The sequence below is a fragment of the Engraulis encrasicolus genome, chromosome 9 (assembly GCF_034702125.1).
Source record: "Engraulis encrasicolus isolate BLACKSEA-1 chromosome 9, IST_EnEncr_1.0, whole genome shotgun sequence".
In the NCBI taxonomy this organism is placed as follows: domain Eukaryota; kingdom Metazoa; phylum Chordata; class Actinopteri; order Clupeiformes; family Engraulidae; genus Engraulis; species Engraulis encrasicolus.
This window is the reverse complement of record NC_085865.1, coordinates 1,346,730-1,370,282: the sequence shown is the minus strand read 5'-3', so window position 1 is coordinate 1,370,282 and position 23,553 is coordinate 1,346,730. Positions and strand designations below refer to the sequence as shown.

Below are 23,553 nucleotides of genomic sequence, written 5' to 3'. Positions count from 1 at the left end.
TCAATTTTGAAAACTGTGACTAAAATCCAGGGTCATTCAACCAAATATTTATTTCTGAACTCTTCCTCAGTTAAAACATTACTTACTTGCATGTTGTTTTAAAGTGAATAGAATCTTGTTTTCATGGAAATAAACAACAATACTTGCCTAACTCAAACACATACCTACCCAATGTAAAAATTTAAGTAGTTTGCCCTGATGAAGACTGGTATGTAGTCGAAACGTGTAGGTGTTATGCATTAAAATGAAGGGTTTTGAACTTTTTTTTTACCAAGATCAGTGTGCCTCGGATCATTAAGACTACCACCTTCAACAAGGAGCCTACTGTTTGGGCCTTCACAGTTTGGAGACAGTCACAAGCTAAATACTGATGGTCTCTACATTTTTGGAGATAGTCACAAGCTACATACTGATGGTCTCTCCATTTTTTCCGCGGCTGTATGTGTCTGAAGTGAGGTGGGATCTACCAACCTGTCGGAGTTCGTCGGCCATAAAGAAGGAGGGGGCGTTGGCTTTGGGCTGCATGTAGGCCACGTGGGGGGCGGTGGGGGGGTATATGTGGTAGGTGGGGAACACCTGTGGACACACCAGCAAACACAAGAAAATCAATTGCATTCAATCATGACGGTCATTGAAGTCAACTTAATATCTGCTTAAGGTGAAAATTGTGCACAGGCCAGGAAAAGGTGCAGGACAACGGCTGACAGTAGTTTTCGGGGTGAGGAGTCCACTCTGCATACTTAAAGTGTTCGAACTACTCACTCCGAAAACTACAAACACAAGTAGTGGACTTCACATTGATCAGAAAAAAAATATGTTCAATCACAGTCACTGAAGTCAGCCCAATATCTGCTGAAATCAGCTTCCTTTCAAGTCGTGTTGATGCTGCACATCAAACAGCATTTTCCAAGTTATCAGGAAAAACATGGACGTTTGTAACATGGTTTGAAAAACAATCATACACTGACATAAAAGTGTGCCTTTGGAAGCTTTGGCAGACCTTACCAACAGCCACAACTGGAGCTAAGTCTGACCATAAGTTTAAGCAACTTTATTTCCTTGAACCAAAGTGCACCTGCTCAGGTGAAAAAAGTGAAGCAGCACTCCTCCATGATCAGCATTCCTTAGTGAACAGTTGTTTTTTTTAGCATATGAAAAATCAGAAATCACACAAGAAAAATAAAAACCACATGCCATTTCTAGACCATATCGATGCACAAGGCATAGGCACGATTTAACATATTCAAAAATGAAAAATACCTGCCAAACCCACTAAAGAGAATTCAATTATTATGGTTGGCATGTGCCAATGTCAAACCCTGGTCCATACCATTCCTGCCAGGGGCGCGGGCGTGTTGTCAAGAGCTTTTGGTGAAGAGTGTGTGTGTGTGTGTGTGTGTGTGTGTGTGTGTGTGTGTGTGTGTGTGTGTGTGTGTGTGTGTGTGTGTGTGTGTGTGTGTGCCTACCATTCCTGCCATGGACGCTGGCGTGTTGTCATGAGCTTTAGGTGAAGAGTGTGTGTGAGTGTGTGTGTGTTTGTGTGTGCGTTCCTACCATTCCTGCCATGGGTGCTGGCGTGTTGTCAGTGTAGAAGTAGGTGGTCCCGCCCACCGTCTCCTTCTGGATTATTTGGGCCCCTGACGGGTCGGTGGCCACGGCGACGGCGTTGGGCACCATGTAATTGGCCGGGTTGGGATTGGGGTTGGGGGTGTGGCTACGCCGGCGGGGGGCGGGGGAGGTGTGGGGCGTGATTTTGGGAGAGTGCAGAGGAGAGGATCCGGCCGACAGAGACATGCCTGCAACACATATGACATGTTACAACATCTGAAGTAAGATGACAGAGACATGCCTGCAACACATATGACATGTTACAACATCTGTTTTAAAGGGCCGTACACACACGTCGCTGCTAGTTACTCGCTCAGCGAATGAACTCAATAGAATGTCAATGTGTTCCAGCGAGACTAACAGCAGGCGAGCAGGCGAGTACTGGACAAGCGATGCGATCTGGGCGGATCCCGAGTTGAAAATATTTTATCTTCGAGCGAGGCGAGTAAGCGAGTAACCAATTGGAAGGCAGAGTTCAGTACTTCTCGCCTGTTCATTAGCAGTTAAAGCCGCGGGAACTTTCAGCGAACGTTCCATGAAAGAGAGGCGAGTAGGCGAGCAAGCGAGAAGCTAGTAAATAGCAGCGATGTGTGTGTACGGCCCTTTAGATGATCGCCTCCTCCTTCAAGAGATCAACTGTCTCAGAATGGACAAATGATTGTTCTTGCTGTAATAGAGTAGAGTAACTGTATAGTTAAATGCAGTAGTGATTCACACAGTATATTTAACCTTTCTAAGAAGGCAGATAAAAAGTAAACATAAACCAACGGACATAAAATGGATACAAGAAAAGTAACGGTACAGTACAAGTGCAAGACGGGGCACCAGCGCCAGGAAAACTGTATCTGTCAGCATGTCTGTCTGGGCATGTGTGGACACACAGACAAGATACAACCAGAGGTGAAAGTAGATGGGTGCGCGCGCACAGGTGCAGCGGTATAACATTTACAGTTGGTGTGCAGTACCGGTAAGAGAACTATTTTTCATCACCAATGGAAATGGCTAGCTGGTGTCAAACATACTAGCCAACAACTTAAAGAAACTCCCGCACACTGACCAGTTTGCTGTTCTTTCTTTAATAACGACGTTTCGGTACTAGACCTTCATCACACATCAACAGCGAAATGGTCAGTGTGCGGGAGTTTCTTTTAAGTTGTTGCTAAGTGACCCATGGGCCATCTCCGAAGCACCTGCCAGCTGAGGTGTGTGAAAAAAAGTTGAAGCAAACTTACTAGCCAAACACACATACTAATGGATCAAAGTGGCTGGTGAGCTTTATTGTCTACCAGCCAAATTGAATTTTCAACAGTATATCGCTACACGGTTTCTAAACTTTCTATGCTGTATTAAAACAAATTACATCGCAAATTACACACGATTAAAAGGTGCAAAACAGAAACTAAAACTGTGGAAGAAATATGTCTGCACACTTAAAGGGACACTGTGTGAGATTTTTAGTTATTTATTTCTAGAATTCATGCTGCCCATTCACTAATGGTACCTTTTTCATGAATACTGACCACCACCATCAAATTCTAAGTATTCAGTATGCCTGGAAAAATTGCACTTTTCATACATGGAAAGGGGGATCTTCTCCATGGTCCGCCATTTTGAACTTCCAAAAATAGCCATTTTTGGCTGCAAAAATGACTGTACTTGTATCTTACTAGAAAATATGTGTTTATTACTTAGTAAACTTTCATGTAAAGATCATTTGGCAATAGGCAGCCAGTTTCAATGAGCAACATAGTTGCAGTACCTTTTTTGACCATTTCCTGCACAGTGTCCCTTTAAATCCTTAAAGCTTTCTGTCTGAAAGGTTGGCCATTAAAAGGAAAGAAATGATATAAGTGTGCAGTCATTTTCCTTCCCCGTTCCCCTATGCACCTTGACCACTCCACTGATAATGAAGTTGACTTTGACTGCTGTGTGAGATGCGAGTGTCGTGTCGTGTCGGGTGGGGTCGGGTCGGATCGGGTCGGGTGGGGTCCTTACCGGGCGCGAGGGCGGCCGCCGTGGAGGAGCTCATGGCGGGGTGGGGGTGGGGGAAGAGGGGAAAGGGGAAGGCCTGCACCGCCTGCTGCGCCATGGTAGCCATGCGCGGCGCCCCCTTGGGGATGAACTCACTGGCCGCCGGGTTGGGGGCCTGCTACACACACATACACAGACGCACACGTACACACACACGTACACACACACACACACACACACACACACACACACACACACACACACACACACACACACACACACACACACACACACACACACACACACACACACACACACACACACACACACACACACACACACACACAGTTTCAGAGACATGCTCATAGAAATAGCTTCTGTGGCACACATTATATTACATCACATTTAGCTAACAATTTCATCCAAAAGCGAATTGCAGCTACTTTCAGTGCAGGGATTTGGTTACAGTCCCTGGAGCAATGCTGGTTGGTGTAAGTGCCTTGCTCAAGGTGTACATGGAGGTGTAGGGAGAGATCAGGTGGGATCGGGTGGGATTCGAACCTACAACCCCTAAATTGAAAGACCCCCTCCCTTTACCACTAGGCCATGGCTGCCGGTCACACCGCTGTCACATCATAGTAGAGCATGACACGGGAGTGGATTTTCACTCCCGTCCCATCCCGGTCCCAGAAAAAAAATCCCATCCCGTCCCATCCCGGACTGGAGTAAAACAAACAAATCCCATCCCGTCCACTCCAGAAAAGAATGTCTACCAATCCTGCCCACTCCCACTCAAAATCAACCCCAATCCCGTTTCGTCTAAAAAACGAGGCTTTTTTTGTTTGTTTTTTTAAGAAAAAATAAGCGGCATCCCCGCTTCCATTCATCTTTACTCCCGCTCCTGCCCGCTCCCGTTCATCTTTAAAAATTTGACTCCCATCCCGACTGCGGTAAAGTCAGTGCTAAGTAGGGCTGGGCAATATGACGATATATATCGTAATCGTGATATAAAACTGTATATTGTGATCTTTCTCCTATATCGTTTATATCGTGATAGTAATTTTATCAGTTGTATACAATTGAATATCATTTAATTACATTTCATGTTGTCACAATACACAATACACACAACATAATACACACTACAAGTTAATGTAACTGTATATAATAACTGAAAACGTATGTAATTGTGCTATATCGTGATATATATCGTTATCCTGATATAAAGTAATCCATATCGTTTGGTTCATATTGGTTTTTCCATATCGGCCAGCCCTAGTGGTAAGTAATGCCTGCTACTGATTGATTTCACAATAATTTCACCGATTGCACTGATGCCATAGACGGCTGTCCTTTAAGGCACGAAGGTAACATCAAGACTAACCTTCCTCCTTTGCGATAAACTTAGGGCACCAAAGTCACTGAAGAGGGAGGAAGTGGGAGAGTTGACTGGATCTGGAGAGAAGAGACACGTAGAGAAACGAAGAGTGAGAGACAGCGATAGAGCAATAAAAACAGGCATTCTGAAACACACACACAGGCTATAACGGATTCTTTCCAAAATGCGGACTCCCGTCCATGGCTCGAGTTGTAGGGGGATAGCATCCCCCCCAACAATGAAAAGGGTCTGAAAGGGTCTCATCCCCCTCTAAAACAGCCCTCCCTTCTTCACATATTGTGTTAAAATTGCACGTTTAAAGTGAAAAGTGAAAGCCCATTGGGAAACTCCAACTCCCATTGTCATTGTGAAACAGCACTCCACAGCACACAAGTGAACACTGCACACTGCACACAACGAAATTGCATTTATGCCTCACCCGTGCAAGGGGGCAGCCCTCAGTGGCACCCCATGGGGAGCAGTGCGGTGGGACGGTACCATGCTCAGGGTACCTCAGTCATGGAGGAGGATGGGGGAGAGTACTGGTTGATTACTCCCCCCACCAACCTGGCAGGTCGGGAGTCGAACCGGCAACCTCTGGGATGAAAGTCTGACGCCCTAACCGCTCACCCATGACTGCCCACAACTTCATTTTCATTTTTTTCTTGGGGGAAAAACCCTCGAACCCCCAATAATCAGAATCAATCCCTGATCATCCGCCCTGCTTTGATTTTACAACTCGACCACTGCTCCCGTCCTCCCTTGCCTGCTTGTGGCCTTGTGATAAAGTCACTGACAACAAAATTGTTATTTCAATATCTCGCCAAAGCTCAATTCTAATGTCATTTTCTCATTTGCAATCGGGATGGTGAATGAAGAATAGTGCCCCATAAGTTGTTGTGGCTAGGGCTGACAGCAGGGAAACTTTATTGTTTTCTCCACGGAGGCAGGGCGTCACAGAAACGCGAGGCCACAGGCACAGGCTGAGGATGGGAGTCTGCATATTGGAAACAGGCTAATGGGTCACGGCTGCAATTTCTGCTCGTTTGCAGGAGTGAGTCTCACCGTGAGCGCTGTGGCTGTACGTCTTGGCACCGTCGTTTAGGAGGCTCGGAGAGCTGCTGCTGCTGGTCATCCTCTGGACCGGGACACAGAAGTTACAGACACAGATACAGGTTAGAGATACAGAAACAGGTTAAAGATACAGAAACAGGGTCCTTACTAACAGATACAGGTTAGAGATACAGAAACAGGTTAAAGATACAGAAACAGGGTCCTTACTAACAGATACAAGTTACAGATACAGATACAGATACAGATACAGGTTGCTTGTTAAGAGATACAGGCTCCTTGTTCACTGACAGTTGAACTCAACTGCTCACAAAAGGCAAATACACATCAACTCTCAATAAACCAGTAGAAGATAAATGTGTGTGTTAGTAATAAATAATACATGAATCACATATTAAGGTTTATTAACTGTGACATAAATGAAGCTATGCATCATCCTGGCTGGCAGCTGTTGGACAGCACAAGCCAAAAGGTGTTTCAGCGAAGTGCAAATTAAACTATAACTTTCAATGCTAAGGTACACTTAACCCTCCTGTTATCTTTGGGGTCTATTTGCCCCCTTTCAATGTTTAACACCTGAAAAATACATGAAGTACATATTTCTTCTGCCTCATCTTTGATGACTTTTCCTAAATAGATGGGATGAATGTGAAAAAAGTGAAATTTCAGCAAAAATGTTTTCCCTAAGAGCTGTACACATTTAGGTTACATCGGTGTTCCTTGGGGTCAATTTGACCCCAATTGTTTCAAGTGTATAAAACATAAATGGAACATTCATATTTTGCAAATAAATGTTAAAATCTGTTTAGATAATGTGAAATACATGAAAATAAGATATCAAGTCATGTTTCTTCTGAACATTTTGCTTTTGTTTGGGCCCTAATAACTAAAAAATGCTAATGATATGGGGGAGGCCTAAAAGTAATTCACGGCAACATTTTGGACATTGGTGGCTAATACAGCATTGACATTTTGACAAAATACACCAACTGAACCTTGTTGTACCCAAAGCACCATCATGGCACCCACCACAACAACCCCCCCCCCCCCCATTCCTGTACCCTGGGAGCTACTTTTGCACCCTCCCACTACACACAAACACTAGTATAAGAAGGGTCACATATAGTCAGCATTGCTGTGCATGCTGTTCTGTGCCCAGCATACATAATTATAAGTGATGGTATATTTGAAGAGAAGCTTTCTGATTGTGATCCAAATATTAAAATGGACTGTTCTGATGGAGACAAGCCATTACTTCTTTAGATGGAGACGATGTCAAGGTTGTTTGCTATGTTGAGAGATATAATGGTGCAATTCTTCTCCTCATTTCAGTATTGTGTTCCAAATTGACATCTTTGTCTGCAGCCTTGGTTATAAACTGGTACTACCTGACATAGAGAAGGCAGGAACAGCAACAGCTGTAACTTTTGTGAAGGACATACACATTGACATCCATACCACAAGTTCTCCAGTGGGCATACATAGTGAATAGAAGTAAACATACAAGTTGCTAGCCCTGTTCCTTCAAACATTACCCCACAACCATGACCATGTAATATGTCTACAAGGAGCACATGTAAACATTTTTTTCTTATGTGCACACTAATTCAAGCGTAGAAACGATGTAGAAAACAATGATTTTTAATGACATTTTATTGCTATTTTTTCTAATTTTCGCCTAGTCATGGATTAAGTTTTTTGGTGTGTAGGCTATGTGTGGGGGTGCTAGGATATATTGAAAGGACTTTTTATGTCACCAACAGAGCAATAATACATATCTGAGACATAAACATGTGCCAAAGTGTTGTTTCATAGTGATTTTGTAGACATTTAAGTGGCTGGGGTCAAATTGACCCCAAGGATCACGGATGTTCCAAAATTTGAGGGTAACAGGAGGGTTAAGACCAGAGAGCAAAAGTCATACCTGCATCATAGAGTATTTGGATTCTGCTGGACTCCCGAAGCCATTTACTCCGATAAAGCTGCTGCTGAAGTATGAATTGGTGAGATTGGCATCGCTGAGGGTGCCCCCCTCCATCCCTGGTACTGATCCAAACACAACACACAAACCCAGTCAGAGGTGGACGAGGCATGGTTGACGTCAACTAAAATAGCTATGTATTACCTAACAGGCTAGGTGGGTTGTGAACCGTGTGTTAGTGCACTTGTTCTGTAGATGGACGGAAAAAATCGCGCTCAAATTTGTATTCTGGCAGTTCTCCTGCAGCATTGCTGGGGCCTGTCTACCAGTAGGAAAAAAAGAGGATTCTCTAACCAATCACAGAGCGTTTACAAAACAGACGTAAACACGCCAGCCAACAGCATCGTTCCTGAGTCCTTGGGGGTTTACAATGAAAATAGACACAATACTTAAACCGAAAAATTAACAAAATGTCAAAATGTGTTTTGTAATAAAACACGTAACATTCCCTTCAGTAACTATGAATAAAGCAGCGGCTGCGTGATGAGTTAAGTGAAACTTATGGCAGCCCTGCTGGCGATACAATGTTTCAAGAATGGAAGCCTGCAGCTTAGGTGCTACAAACTATAAACTTGATACTTGCAGATACTATGTAGCACGAGGTCGAGTTCTGACAAATACTGTTGCCACTGAATAGACAAAGTAGCCCCGATGACAACTCTATCACAGCTAAGCGCCCTAACAAGAACAATGACATCTCGTGCAGGTTCCTTAGCAAAGCAGGTAAAGTTAGCATACGAGTATCCAAATGTTCTCTTATGGGTGTTTGTGTTCTTTGACAAAACGGTGCATGCATGCACCGAATCAGTTCACTTAAATGCACACATAATGCAGAAAAAACGAGTTAATAGATAATTTCATGTTTCTGCCCATTCGTCGTTTTGGTGGGAAAGAGGCCTCGCTGAATCCGCGGTCTCGATTTCCGTGCAACCTAAGCAAGGCCCTAAAAATAACAACAACACTGCTGGGCTAGCAACGCTATTAGGCCTCACAACCTTGCTTTGTGAATCCTACCAGACTTACTGGTTAACAGTTGTCCTTCAAGAGTTGTTCCAGCAGGTCCAAGAGGCTCGCTCTTTTTGGGCACACTGGGTACTACACCACCCTGGCAAGCAGCTGCCGCGTTCCCACCGAGAGCATATCCCCCCGCTGCTGTGGTCACAGCTCCCCCTGGCATGGATAAAGGGACAGGGCTTCCCCCACCGCCTCCACCGTGCATAGACAAGCTCGCCATGGATGGATCCTCGTGCAAAAACTGGCATTCGTCCCCATAGAAGCAAGTCTTGTCCTTCGCGTAATACCGACAGAACTTCACCTTTACATTAGGAGGAATCACAACACCCCCGAGAGGAGCAGCCGAGGCTGGGAGTCCACTGTTCATGGCACCACCACTGCTGCTGCCCCCGCGGCCACAGCAAGACTCTCAAACATAGAGCCCTCGATTACCAAGCTAGCTCCCAATCAGTATCTCAAAGATTGCTCTAAATCTAAACGCAAACGTGCGCGTAGTAGCCTAAGTCACATGCAGCGACAGCAGTAAAACAATTCACATTATCCAGCGAGAGAGAAATTTAAGCAGACAAGGACGCTAAACTTTAAATCGCCACGGTTGTCCATGTAGCTGGCCTAGTTAGGCTACCAGTTGTTGAGGTTGGATCATCACGCTGTTGTTGTTTTCTACTCTGTGCACTTGCTCGGCTAGGCGCTACTTAGCTTTGCTTTGCATTGTGGGTAGGCTACGGTCTCTCACTAAACTTCGTGCTGAGAGGCAGTGGAGAATTCAACTTACATCTTACAGCCGTGATGTTCACATATTTAAAGGCAACTTTCCACCAAGCCTGTTTAATAAGACGGTAGGCCTATCTGTCAGTAATGTTGTTCCATCATTAATCTTGATCACTGACGCATTGCCCACTGTGATGTATCAGGCAAAGTCTGATGTCATTCACTGTCAAGACAGTGTCATAAAAGTAGGCACACAGTGAATAAAAGCAAAGAGCAGTGCAAATGAAGAGTCAAGCTCAAGGATGAACTACATCACAGTATGAAAATAACTTTAAATAAAAGTCAGGGGGATTTCATGTTTTGGATGACATCACTAATTGTTAGGCCTATGTTACAGCCTATAAATAGCCTAATTTTAAAATCATTAGACTGTGCTTAACCACCAGAGATTATTTATGTTCACCAGGACATTTTATCACACTATAAGGAGCATTAAAACATGTTTTGTTTTGTTTTTCTCCAAATACAGTTGTCATTTATCAGAAGTCTGATCTGTTGGCAGTATGTCAAATTACTTTTAAGCAGCAAGACCTTATAAGCTGTCACTTCATTCTGGTTAGGCCTACATTACAAGATGGATGCCATTTTTTGAAACCATGATGTTTCTAGAGTAAAGAAATGCATAAAATGCATTAATTCCGTTATAAAAAACATTATGGGGGGGGGGTTAACAAGTAGGCCTATCAAGTATAGGCTATATAGAATTTTTCATTTCAATCATTTATTTCTCCAAATGGTATTTTAGTTTGGGGCAGCCATGGCTCAGTGGTTAGAGCGCTGACATTTAGATCAGAGGGTTGCATGTTCAAATCCCACCCATGGCTGAAGTGCCCTTGAGCAAGGCACCCGACCCCACATTGCTCCAGGGTGTGTAACCAATACCCTGAACCTAAATAAATGTAAGTCGCTTTGGATACAAGCGTCAGCTAAGTGAAATGTAATGTAATAATGTAGTTTGACAATTTTATAGAGAAATGAAGTACAATGGAAATGAACGTAATGAAGGTGTTCCCAGCCGGTACATCAGACTTTTTTTTTTTTCCCATTGTCATTGTGACACAGCACACAAGTGAACACTGCACACAACAAAATTGCATTTATGCCTCACCCGTGCAAGGGGGCAGCCCTCAGTGGCGCCCCATGGGGAGCAGTGCGGTGGGACGGTACCATGCTCAGGGTACCTCAGTCATGGAGGAGGATGGGGGAGAGCACTGGTTGATTACTCCCCCTACCAACCTGGCGGGTCGGGAGTCGAACCGGCAACCTCTGGGATGCAAGTCTGATGCCCTAACCGCTCACCCATGACTGCCCTTAATCAGATGATTCAGTATCCAAAGAAACAGGACATTCATGGTACAGTAATAACAATAATTGGACTGGATGTGTTGAGGGGATATTCAGCAATCAAACTCTGAGGGGCCATTACTTATTTTAAATGCTGTATGAGTTGGTATGATGGAGGGTATATTTTGTATTATTTTGAATGGGGAACAAGCGGCATTTCCAGAACAATGATGAAAAGCAATACAGGGACTGGGTGAACCAGTTTGCAGCTGTCTTATGCTCAATACAAAACAACAAAAGAGCTGATTATTGATTTCAGGACAGGGAGTCACATCCACCAGTATGGTCATAAATGGGGAGGGGATTGAGGCTGTGGGGAATTACAAATACCTGTGAACAATAATAGATGATGAATTAACATGAGTTTGTAATACAGATGGCATCTACAAAAAGGGGCTGCAAAGGCTTTATTTCATGCGAAAGTTAAGGCAATTCAGAGGTGACAGAGACATGACGCGTCTTTTTTACCACTCTTTTGTTGAGAGCATTTTATGGCCTGGTATTTTCCCCTGTCAGTAGCAAATAAAAATATGCGTCACAAGATGATAAACATGGCCAGCAAGATTGCCTGCCAGCCATTAAATAGTAGGGCCATGACTGTTGAAGCAAGGGTGGTAAATAAGGCACATCTTTTTGTCATCTGTCTACTATCTGTGATGATGTGTCACACCCCTTACATCAGGCGTATGAGTTGTTGCCTTCAGACAGGAGGTCCAGGCTGCCTTCATTCCAGACAGGAGGTCCAGGCTGCCTTCATTCCAGACAGGAGGTCCAGGCTGCCGTCAGGAGGTCCAGGCTGCCTTCAGGAGGTCCAGGCTGCCTTCAGGAGGTCCAGGCTGCCTTCAGACAGGAGGTCCAGGCTGCCGTCAGGAGGTCCAGGCTGCCTTCAGGAGGTCCAGGCTGCCTTCAGGAGGTCCAGGCTGCAGACAGGAGGTCCAGGCTGCCTTCAGGAGGTCCAGGCTGCCTTCAGGAGGTCCAGGCTGCCGTCAGGAGGTCCAGGCTGCCTTCAGGAGGTCCAGGCTGCCTGCAGACAGGAGGTCCAGGCTGCCTTCAGACAGGAGGTCCAGGCTGCCTTCATTCCAGACAAATAGAGCCTGTAGGTCATTTATACCCACTAGTACAACCCTGTTAAATGATAAGAATCCAACTGTAAAATAACTGCACTTTATCATTGCACTTTATTCTATTTGAAAAAGGCGGTCTCGTCTTGTCCTATGTTGTGTTTTTATCTTGGGGTGTGGGGGTTGTATTTGTCTATTTTGTTTTTGTAACTATCAGGCAGACATGACTCACTTTGAACATCATAACGGCCTGTGAACCCCTCCACCCCTCACATACTAATGGGTCTACATCAACACTATAGGGTCTACATCAACACTATAGGGTCTACATCAACACAGCAGACCTTGTGACATTTGATTGCATTTTATGCCATGCATTGGAAATATAAATAGAGATTATATGTACAAAATATAAAACTGCAATATAAATAATGTAGGGCCCATCACATTAATAATCTAACATAAATAAAACACACATATATAACTGCTTATTTGACCAAATTCATCACATAAAACAACAAGAAGATGTCAAGTCTGTTTTTCTGTGTATAAATCGTTGACATTTTTCTTTAGGCCTACCCTAAATGGTCAACGTAGGCCTATCCCAGGAGATACAATTCATAAAATCCAAACGGTATGACATATTTGGAAAAAAAAATCCAAAAGATTTATGTTTTTTGGGTTCAAATAAGACCATTCCTGACATCAATGGGTTTTTTTGTAACACCATTTCAAGTAGGCCTAGTGAGACCTATTTATTTTGCCTGGACAGAAATTCTCACCTATTTGAAAATATGTCCTATATGTTACTTTAAAACAGGGAGGTAAGACCAGACCTATATGCTGTTGCCCACTAACACAAAATAGCAGGCTACCTTCGGCAGTTTAATAGGAAATACACGTCAGACGTCGACGTCAGGCATAAAGGAGAAGCCTAGTTCAACTTCTTAACTGAAGCTGCGCAGTGACAGTAGGCTACAGTTTCAGCTGGCAACACAACAATGCAATTAATTTATATATCATGCATATGCTTCATATTTGGTAAGTGAATAAAATTAACAGCAGGCCTTTCCATAGCCTTGTTTATTTAGGCCTATTTGTTTTTTTAATGATCGATGGAGTCTATTTTGTATTTTTTTTCTATTTTAATGCAGACTAGCCTACAATAGACTACCTGGAAGTCAACACTACTAAATAGAAACAAACACACACACACATTATTTAACAATGGCTATGCCCGCGTTTTTAAACAGGTATTTCTCCTGTGGTGTAATATTTGGCTACTTTTTGATAGGCAAAGCCTTTTAGGGTTTTTATTGTCGGTTGGAGCATGTTCACAAACGGTCATTAGAACAGTGTGTCCAATATAACAGTTTTTTTAAACACCTCTTGGTCCACACACTAATGAAATGCAACACATAGCCAACGCTGTAATTTGTGCATTTGTTTAAGAATTCTGAAAAAAAGCGCTGTAGCCTAGTCTAAATTATCTGTTTTTTGCTTTATCAGCTGTGATCTTGCAGCCGCGCGCTGCAGATGCCAACTACCAACCGGCGCCGCATCGAGAAGACCCTATAGAGTTATCTTGTGTCATCAATGATGAGGTAGCCTACTCGGAACACTTGGATTTTTGGCAAAGTGCGTGCGTGCGTGTGTGTGAGAGAGAGAGAGCGCGCGTGTCCTATATTAGGAAATGCATTTTCTCTTTTTGTCATTAGGTCTATTCTATCATCTTTATCTGGAAATTGCGGGGCGTCTAATTAAAAAAAAAACAAGAGACAGTTTTTCCTCAATTAATTTGCGCAAGATGCTTTTGTTGTGCACATATAGACCTATGGTAAAAGAAAAACCTTTTTCTGACATTGACGCAGGCATGTCTTTATTATCCTAGGCTATTTACAGACCATTAAAATACCTCATAATTATTGTTGGTCACCTTAATAACCCTAAACACATTGCTGTTGTGACTTTGAAACTGAAAAACTCCTGTGGTTAGCCAAAGTGGCAGAGTATAGAGAGCGCCGTTACGCTGCGCATCCATTTTTAACAAACTGTCATAACCGAAAGCGGATTTGGAGAGCCAGCACTGCTGGTTTAAAGTTAGTCTATCGCATTAAGACGCATGGGACAGCTACGGTAAAAGAGTCGAGGAGTTTGCTGTGTTGTTCCTCTCATGTTGTGGTGTCATCATCAGCTCAATGCCATCATAGTCATCTGGGTTTCAGGTGAACTGCAGTTTGTCCCAGTCAAACCATCCAGGCGATGTCGATGCAGGAAAAAGTATCCCTTTAGAAGTGGCCGTGGGACAAACGGTGAAGGTGACATTACGCTGCAAGTCCAAATATGACACCTCATGGGGTTGGAGAGACAACTCTACTGATAAACCCATTGTGCTTGGGCAGCAGCGCAGGTAGCCCAATTTCCTTCAGATTTAAATGTAGCGCAGAGTTGGAATAATATCTGTTGCATCGTGTTGGTTTATATGCTGGACTCACACACATGTTGGCTTTTTGAATTTGACAATATTGAAATTATGCCTTTGCAGAAATAGACTTGTCATAGACTTACCTTTACGGTGTTTGCATTCCCATTTGGGGGAGAAAAGTTATTTGATCTGATCAGTGAAGTCACATAAGGGCCACTTCTTCAGCTTCAGTCTCTCATATAGGCATTTAGTTTTAATCTCCCCTTTGCATGAATTTTGTCTTTTGTCCTAAGGCAACGTGCATATTTTCTCAAAATTCAATTTAAACTGAAAATGGTCTTCAGTACACTTCCTTTATCCGGTGCCAAAGATCCAAATCAGTTGTCACATTAGATATAGGCTATGGGCTAGTATCCAAATCAGTTGTCACATTAGATATAGGCTATGGGCTAGTATCCAAATCAGTTGTCACATTAGATATAGGCTATGGGCTAGTATCCAAATCAGTTGTCACATTAGATATAGGCTATGGGCTATAGGCTAGTACTGCATGTCTGATCTGCAGCAATATCCAGCCTAATACCAAAGCTTTGAAGGCATTTTTTTTTTCAGTTTCAACCAGGGCCACCGCAAGACATTAGCACAGTACAACCAGTGCGTGGGCCTCCAACCACTTTGCCCCCCAAATTGCGGCCTCTAAATTTGAGATTGACTAAAATAACATCATGAAAAAATATTGAAGTACTTTACAAAAATGATGAGGGGGGCCTTCTGACCAGTGGAGGCCAAATCCTAGGGCCTCCAAAAACCATAGCAGCAGCCCTGGCTTCAATGTTAGCGTAGTTACTGCACTTTGCCTTTGTAGGGCAGTGGATGTATCAGACGGTGAGATGCGGGTCTTGCTAATATCTTACTAATGCTTGCGGACATCATCGAAGTGGATTAATATAGCAGAACTTTGTTCCCCACAGGCAAGGTGACTTTGTGTTTGAGTTTCAAGTCACCGAAAGACACGATGGTGTGGCCATCCTGCACTGTGGAAACAACAGCACAAACTTTACCCTGACTGTGGACATCAACATCAAACCAACCCTGAGTAAGTCTTCACCTGCCAGGCGCTTTACATTGGCCAGTACAGGAGCTGCTACATCCATTCCCAGCCTCTGCTCTCTAAGTTATGTGTGTGTGTGTGAGAGAGTGTGCGTGCGTGCGTGCGTGCGTGAGTGTGCGTGTGTGTGTGCCTGCGTTTGTAACGGAGGCCAACTAGCAGAGTCTGGTGTGGAACGTTTGTAAACCTCCCTCCCGAAGCCTCATGCAGTGCGGTAGCGTTGGGCTATCAGATCGGCCCTTTAACTCAGGGGTGTCGTAGTACCTCCCATTGCTGAACCGATGTAGTTAACGAGGAGACGGGTTCGCATCCCTGTGGGGGACGAACAGTGCAGGAACACCTCCGTCACAGTGGACTGGTGCCATGACCCGGATGGGAGTGAGGTTTCGGCCCTTTAGCTCAGCGGTCTCGTACTGTACCTCCCATGTAGACGCGGGGGTGGATTTCAGGGTTTCCCCCAGCACTTTATATTACTGCCAAGGCGGCCACCTTGACAAGAGACACCTACCACCGTGACTAGGTCCCCTGAAAAGATTTCATGTTGAAGATTTCATGTTGTGGATCTAATTTCTGAAGTTGCTTAAAGGGACACTGTGCAGGAAATGGTCAAAAAAGGTACTGCAACTATGCTGGTCATTGAAACTGGGCTGCCAATTGCCAAATTTGATTTTTTACATGAAAGTTTTCTAAGTAATAAACATTTTCCAGTATGGTCCAAGTAGTCATTTTTGCAGCTAAAAATGGCTATTTTTGGAAATTCAAAATGGCGGACCATGGAGAAGATCCCCCTTTTCATGTATGAAAAGTGCAATTTTCCCCAGTCATAATGAATACTTAGAATTTGATGGTGGTGGTAAGTATTCATGAAAAAGGTAACATTAGTGAATAGGCAGCATGAATTCTGGAAATTAACAACTAAAAATCTCACACAGTGTCCCTTTAACCATAAAATATGTACTTTTAACACCCCACCACTTTGACTAACAAAAATTCTGTGGGAAACACTGGGATTTTCACTCCCATCCCATCCCGGTCCCAGAAAAGAAAAATCCCATCCCATCCCATCCCATCCCGGGCTGGAGTAAAAGAAACAAATCCCATCCCGTCCACTCCTTACTCACTGTAAGAATGTCTCCCAATCCTGCCCACTCCCACTCAAAATCATTCATTTTCATTTATTTTTATTCCCGCTCCTGCCCACTCCCATTCATCTTTATTCCCGCTCCTGCCCGCTCCCGTTCATCTTTAAAATTTTGACTCAGAGCAGAGGGGGTCGAACTGTGCAAGAACACCCCCGTCACGTGTGTGTGTGTGTGTGTGAGGGGTAGAACTTACGTTTTTTTCCCCACCAGTCACTGTGGCAGGTAGATTTCAAAATCTACCAGTCACTCACCGTTTTAACCATTCAACTCATATAATAATAACAATAGTAATCGAAATTAGTTCATTATTATTAGTAGTAAAACTATTATTATTGGAATTATTATGATTATATATTTACATGTCTGCGTTAGGTTGACCATGTCCTCAACACCAGAAAGGAGGACTTCTTACATGTTTGGGTGTCTGGGAGCCTTCCCCCAGAAGGTTTTGAATTTTTAGATACAATTTCCTGCATTCTAATTAATTCTAGGATGAAGAATGGCAAATCCCATTGGACAAAAAAAATCGCTTGGACACTACGGCTATACATAGCTCGAGTGGAGGTGAAAGTTTTCACCTGTCAAAGTGACTGGTGGGTTGAAAAATTTACCAGTCACCACTGAAATGTACCCGTCATTGGCAGGCAGGGTGTTTATTTCCATCCCTGGTGTGTGTGTGTGTGTGTGTGTGTGTGTGTGTGTGTGTGTGTGTGTGTGTGTGTGTGTGTGTGTGTGTGTGTGTGTGTGTTTATTTTCATATAAACACAACAACATGCCAAGACATGTGACTTACTGTGAGCATGCTTCTTTTGCCCTCTAGGGAGACCTAGCTCCCCTGTCCTGCGTGTTGCTAGGGGACCTCCAGGCTACGCTGAGGTCTTCGTCTGCAGCTCAGAGGGACACCCTGACCCAAACATAACATGGTACAAGGATGACACAAAACAAAAGTAAGAAACATACTACAACGACAACAATGAATAATAATAATAATGATGACTAGAAGCACTCAGAGAACGCAGACCTCCCCCAAGGAAGCTGCTTGATGGAACATTTGACAATGTTACACTCTTAAGTCTTTCGCCCTTCTTTTTGTGGAGTTTCGGCAATTCAATTTCTGGTCACTAGGGGCACCTAGATTTGTAGTCGATCAATGGTGAAGAATCTTTAAAAATGTCCTTGTTCCGGTTTGTGCTCTGGATCGCCACCAGAATTTCATCACTTGTTGCTTGGGTTGTTACTAACAACTCCACAAAGTTTCAGCCAAATCCGTTGGCAAGTTTTTGAGTTATCCTGCAGACAGAAAGACAGCCAAACAGACAAACCAACGCCACCGAAAACATTACCTCCTTGGCGGATGTAATAATAATAATAAACTTTATTATTGGCATAATTGTAATAAGGCCCTTGTAAGCCTTTACTAGCCATGTATATGGTCAATAGACATGTATTATTTACCTCGTGTTGGACAATGCCGTCATTGTTGCAACTGTACACTGCACCTAGATGCCTTACCCTGTCCTGATTAAATGTCCTCTTTGTAAGTCGCTTTGGTCAAAGGTGTCTGCTAAATGCTATGTAATGTATTGTATAAGGGGCTAACATGGGAAGCCTATTCTAAAGTACCGCTTTGTTATTGTAGGCCTACCTATTTAGTAGTTTTTATTTAGCTTATTATGAAAGCTTCATTTGATGGGCCAAATATGAAATATATTGTTATGTATAGTATACAACTTCTTAACATTTATCTCTCAAGTGTAAATAAATCCTGCACACTGTCCATTCCACCAGCAAACTTAAATACAATGTTTAGGTCATTCGACCTTCTTAAGGTAAAGTTACCTGAAGTGTCACTGATTGCTAGAACCTGTTTATTGCAAGATATTTTACATTCTGTGGTTGAAAAATCATGACGATTTCAATACATTGCAGACAGACACCATCCGAGAAAAAAGGAAATGCAATGGAAAGCAACATGACTAGCTACAATACGCAGACGTTTGCGATTAGATGCTGTGCTTCCAACACCTTGGGAGAAGAGTGTACTCTACTTCACAGCTATGGTAAAGCCACTGGCTGTGTGTGTGTGTCTGTGTGTGTATGTCTGTCTGTGTGTGTGTGTATGTGTGTATGTGTGTGTATGTGTGTACGAGTGAGTGTTTTTTTTGCTGATACAAGGTTTTCCTTTCAGCTATATTCAAGAAAGAAAGGAAGAAAGAATCATTTCCGTGTATCCTTATGACAGCTGGAGAGGGTTACTTGAGCACCAATCTAGAATAATGTGACTTGATGATATTTGTATGATATGAGTAAAGTTTACCGCGCACTTGTTTGACTTAATGCTCTTTTATTCAGAGCGAGAACAACCTTAGCAAACCTGATGACGCACAGAGGCAAAACGCGTTGTTCGCTCTGAATAAAGGAGTTAAACTTTTTTTCCTTTTAAAGTTTTGAGCACTGCTGTGTTTACCAGCACCTAGAAGCTGTGCATGGATCTTGGTTGTGGATTATTCTGGATAATCTAAATAACGAGTGGTCTCAAACTAAATAAATGTTCATTAGTTCACTCTCTAAAATTTGGATCAAGCATCTATGCATACATCTTCGTTCTCACTGGAGAACGGACTCCTTGTGATCATGGCGCTCTCACAGGAAGCTGAGATAGATTACGTGGCGTATTGGGCAAGATCGCTGGCCGTGGTGCTGAAGTACTGCCACCGCCGAGAAATGTCTATGCAGCAAACATTCTCGAGCTCGGTAGTACGGGGCGCCACTGAGAGCTCAGGCAGTATATGTGCCCGCAGATATGTGAGAACTCTGAGCGGCCACCCCCGGCAGATGATGGTTGGAGAGCAATGGAGTGAGGTGAACTGGAAGGAAGCTAGGGCAAGACACCTGACGAATCAATTGAACAGCGGCAGAAGGGAGGCGAAAGGGGAGGTGCTGGGTGTGAGCGAGAAAGAACATTTTTGACTGGAGAATAAATGCTGTATAGTTAATTAAGGGGCGTTCCAAATTCCAGTGCCCTGATATTCCACCAAATGACGGCAGAGCGGAGAATGAGATGCAGCTGGTTAAATAGGCGTGCCCAGAGCCATCTAATAACAGAGTTACGTCACTCCCATAGACCTCTATGGTCCAATCTTTCCACAGCAATGGCGGCTCTCATGGAGCCTCACGGAGCGTTAACATGGAAATCCCCATTGACTTTAGTTCTATTAGAAGTTACTTAGTTCTAGGAGGTGGCCGTAGAACACAGAAAATGTGGTAAAGGTAATGTAATTTGTTTGTACTTAATCTTTGTTTGGTATGTGATGGTTCTGTGTTAGTTTCCAACGAACAGAAGTTTACTGTTAAGAAACATTTTAATCTACGCGAATCACATCACCAACCGACTTCCTGGTCCCCGGTTTGCGCAACTCTTATTAGACGGCTCTGGGCGTGCCTATCTTTTCGCGCTGAATTCAGGCGAATGACAGTTGAGTGGAGAACAGAATGCAGGTGGTAAATTAGGCATGCCAAATTTCATTACCCTTCTCTCGAACTTTTTGTTTTTAACAAAACGTGCATTTCTCGAACTTTTCTTGTAGATCTGGACAAGCCTAAGGCCAGTCCTCCTGTTCAGGCTGTCCTTGGTCATACTCTTCTGCTGCGCTGTATGTCTAAGGAGGTCTACCCCTTTCACTGGTACATCAATGGCTCAAAGGTACCTACTTATATCTCCATAAGGGGGAATACATCACGGCTCACTGGTCTACTTATATCTCCATAAGGGGGGAATACATCACGGCTCACTGGTCTACTTATATCTCCATAAGGGGGGAATACATCACGGCTCACTGGTCTACTTATATCTGCATAAGGGGGGAATACATCACCGTAAGGAGGAAAAATCTGCACTTGCAAACTGCGTCTCATTATTTATTTATATTACCACCATGTCCAAAAAGCAAACACGTTTCGGCTATCAAGCCCTCATCAGTGCGTGGTAGTGCAGATTTTTCTTCCTTAACTTGATACATTTTATCGCGCACCCAAAGACTTTCGTTTTTTCCAAGAAGTTGAGCGCGTCCTTTACCAAAACTTGGGGAATACATCACCGCTCACTGGTTTTCTTTCCTGGTAGTTTATTTGGTGAATAACGCGTGAATAACGCGTCTCGCTGTTGATTCATCAGGTTCAGACGTGTTGTTCACCAAGTAAACTAGCAGCAAAGACCACCAGTGTGCAGCAAAGACCACCAGTGTGCAGCAAAGACCACCAGTGTGCAGCAAAGACCATCAGTGTGCAGCAAAGACCACCAGTGTGCAGCAAAGACCACCAGTGTGCAGCAAAGACCACCAGTGTGCAGCAAAGACCACCAGTGTGCAGCAAAGACCACCAGTGTGCAGTGACTTATCCCCTCTTTACATGGATTAATTGTACTGCACATCACCAGCACCTGGACACTGGTTGTGCACAGGGACTCTGTTTTGAGTACATATACAGTCCCAGGAAAAAGTTTGTGCACCCTTTGAAATTTCTTACCTTTCTGTCAAAATTGGTCATAAAACATGGTCTGATCTTCCTCGAAATCACAAGAAGGAACAACCAGAGTCTGCTTTAACTAATTCAACCCAAACATTTACAAGTTTTCATATTTTCATTGGCCATAAGATGTAAACATTCACAGGACAGCAAGGCATAAGTAAGTACACCCTTGCATTCAATAGGTTTTAACCCTAAGTTAGTCGCAATAACATCAACCAGATGTTTCCTGTAGTTGCAGATCAAATTAACAAAACAATCTGGATGTATCTGGTCTCCCTCTTCTTTAGAAAACTGCCTCTCGTCAGCAAGGTTTGTGGGATGTCTGGAGTGCATAGCTTTCTTGACTTCATGCCATATAATCTCAATTGTTTTTTGTCAGGGCTCTGACTGGGCTATTCCAGAATGTGTATTTCATTATTATGAAGCCATTCTAAAGTCGATTTGCTTCTAAAGTATGGGTTGTTGTCACATTTCAGCACCCATCCTCTTGTGTGCTTCGACTGTGTGACAGACTACCTCACTTTTTTTCTGTAAAATATCTCGATAAACTTCTGAGTTCATTGTTCCACTGATAATAGTAAACTGAAAAGGGCCTGAGGCACCAAGGTAGCCGCATATAATGATGCTCCCGCCACCATACTCAAAGGTGGAGATGATGTTTTGGTGAAGGTGTGGTTCTCTAGTTCTCCTCCAAACATGACATTGTGTGTTCCCCTGAACAATTCAACTTTGGTTTCAACGTTGGTCTACAGAATATTTTGCAGCAATTCTATGAAGCATATAAATGCTTTTTCGCAAACCTCAAAGGTGCAGCAATATTTTTTGGACAGAAACCCCATTAATTTTAGATTGGCAGAATGAATCCCATTATTAGCTATTCTTGGTTACATCTCCTCTTCTGAGTATGGTGGCGGGAGCATCATTATATGTGGCTACCTTGCTGCCTCAAGCCCTTGACAGTTTGCTATTATCAGTGGAACAATGAACTCAAGTTTATTGTGATATTTTACAGAAAAAAACGTGAGGAAGTCTGTCACACAGTTGAAGTACAGAAGAGTATGGGTGCTGAAATGTGACAACAACCCATACTTTAGAAGCAAATCGACTTTAGAATGGCTTCATAATAATGAAATACACATTCTGGAATAGCCCAGTCAAAGCCCTGACAAAAAACAATTGAGATTATATGGCATGAAGTCAAGAAAGCTATGCACTCCAGACATCCCACAAACCTTGCTGACGAGAGGCAGTTCTCTAAAGAAGAGGGAGACAAGATACAAACAGATTGTTTTGTTAATCTGATCTGCAACTACAGGACAAGTCTGGTCGATGATATTGCAACTAACTGAGGGTTAAAACCTACTTAATGCAAGGGTGTACTTACTTATGCCTTGCTGTCCTGTGAATGTTATGGCCTTATGGCCAATAAAAATATGATAACTTGTAAATGTTTGGGTGGAATTAGTTAACACAGACTCTGATTGTTCCTTCTTGAGATTTCCGGGAAGATCAGACCATGTTTTATGATCAATTTTGACAGAAATGTAAGAAATTTCAAAGGGTGTACAAACTTTTTCCTGGGACTGTATATGTATAAATAATACAAAGTAACTGCATTTCAAAGAAATGTTAGAAGTAACTGTGCTGTGCTGAGCCTCTTCTGTAAATATTGTGTAAACTTGGAATGTTGTTCACTGTTTATTTTCAGGACGACAATTTTTCACGCTTCACTGGTTCGTCTACGGCGTCTACGTATCTACAACTGAATGTGAGTGACTTACCCGTTGGTGCTGAAATCAGCTGTAAGGGTGACAATAAAGCCCAGTCAGTACAGCTGAATGTTGTGGGTAAGTTGAAGCTCAGTTTCCCATTTTGTACGCCTATGTTCAGTGCAGGGTTGCCAGATGTGTGTGATGATTTCCAGCCCAAAAACGGCTAAAAACCCGCCTGGAAGCACTAAATCCCGCCCAAATTTAAACCAAATACTATTGATTTCTATGCCCATAAAGCTGCAGACACACTGCCAAATGCCCTTTTTACCCATTTTTACCCACATATGGCCACCCTGAGCAGCCCAATTGGGCAGGAAACCACCCAATCTGGCAACACTGGTACTGTGTGCAGTTCTTTGGTCCTTTGCGAGAATATTTCA

The 23,553-nt window shown here is 43.3% G+C and overlaps 2 protein-coding genes across 4 annotated transcripts in view; one reads left to right on the top strand and one right to left on the bottom strand.

The window, feature by feature from the left end:
- pan3 (poly(A) specific ribonuclease subunit PAN3) overlaps positions 1-9,945 on the bottom strand; it is a 46,295-nt gene extending 36,350 nt beyond the window's left edge. The window contains exons 1-7 of one of the 3 annotated variants that reach the window (XM_063206369.1): positions 9,799-9,945; positions 7,953-8,074; positions 6,023-6,095; positions 4,964-5,034; positions 3,604-3,757; positions 1,555-1,796; positions 472-576 (exon numbers count right to left, since the gene is read on the bottom strand). In XM_063206369.1, coding sequence (XP_063062439.1) covers positions 472-576; positions 1,555-1,796; positions 3,604-3,757; positions 4,964-5,034; positions 6,023-6,095; positions 7,953-8,066 — 759 coding nt within the window. In that variant the 5' untranslated portion in view covers positions 8,067-8,074; positions 9,799-9,945. Of the gene's footprint in view, positions 1-471; positions 577-1,554; positions 1,797-3,603; positions 3,758-4,963; positions 5,035-6,022; positions 6,096-7,952; positions 8,075-9,032; positions 9,753-9,798 lie in introns of those variants that run through there. The other 2 variants (XM_063206368.1, XM_063206367.1) reach the window with 2 other exon arrangements.
- Positions 9,946-13,163: 3,218 nt separating this feature from the next.
- The window catches only part of flt3 (fms related receptor tyrosine kinase 3), an 85,085-nt gene continuing 74,695 nt past the window's right edge, over positions 13,164-23,553 (top strand). The window contains 8 exon segments of the mRNA XM_063207504.1: positions 13,164-13,240; positions 13,709-13,803; positions 14,425-14,609; positions 15,596-15,720; positions 17,695-17,821; positions 18,804-18,934; positions 20,462-20,577; positions 23,110-23,248. Coding sequence (XP_063063574.1) covers positions 13,201-13,240; positions 13,709-13,803; positions 14,425-14,609; positions 15,596-15,720; positions 17,695-17,821; positions 18,804-18,934; positions 20,462-20,577; positions 23,110-23,248 — 958 coding nt within the window. The 5' untranslated portion in view covers positions 13,164-13,200.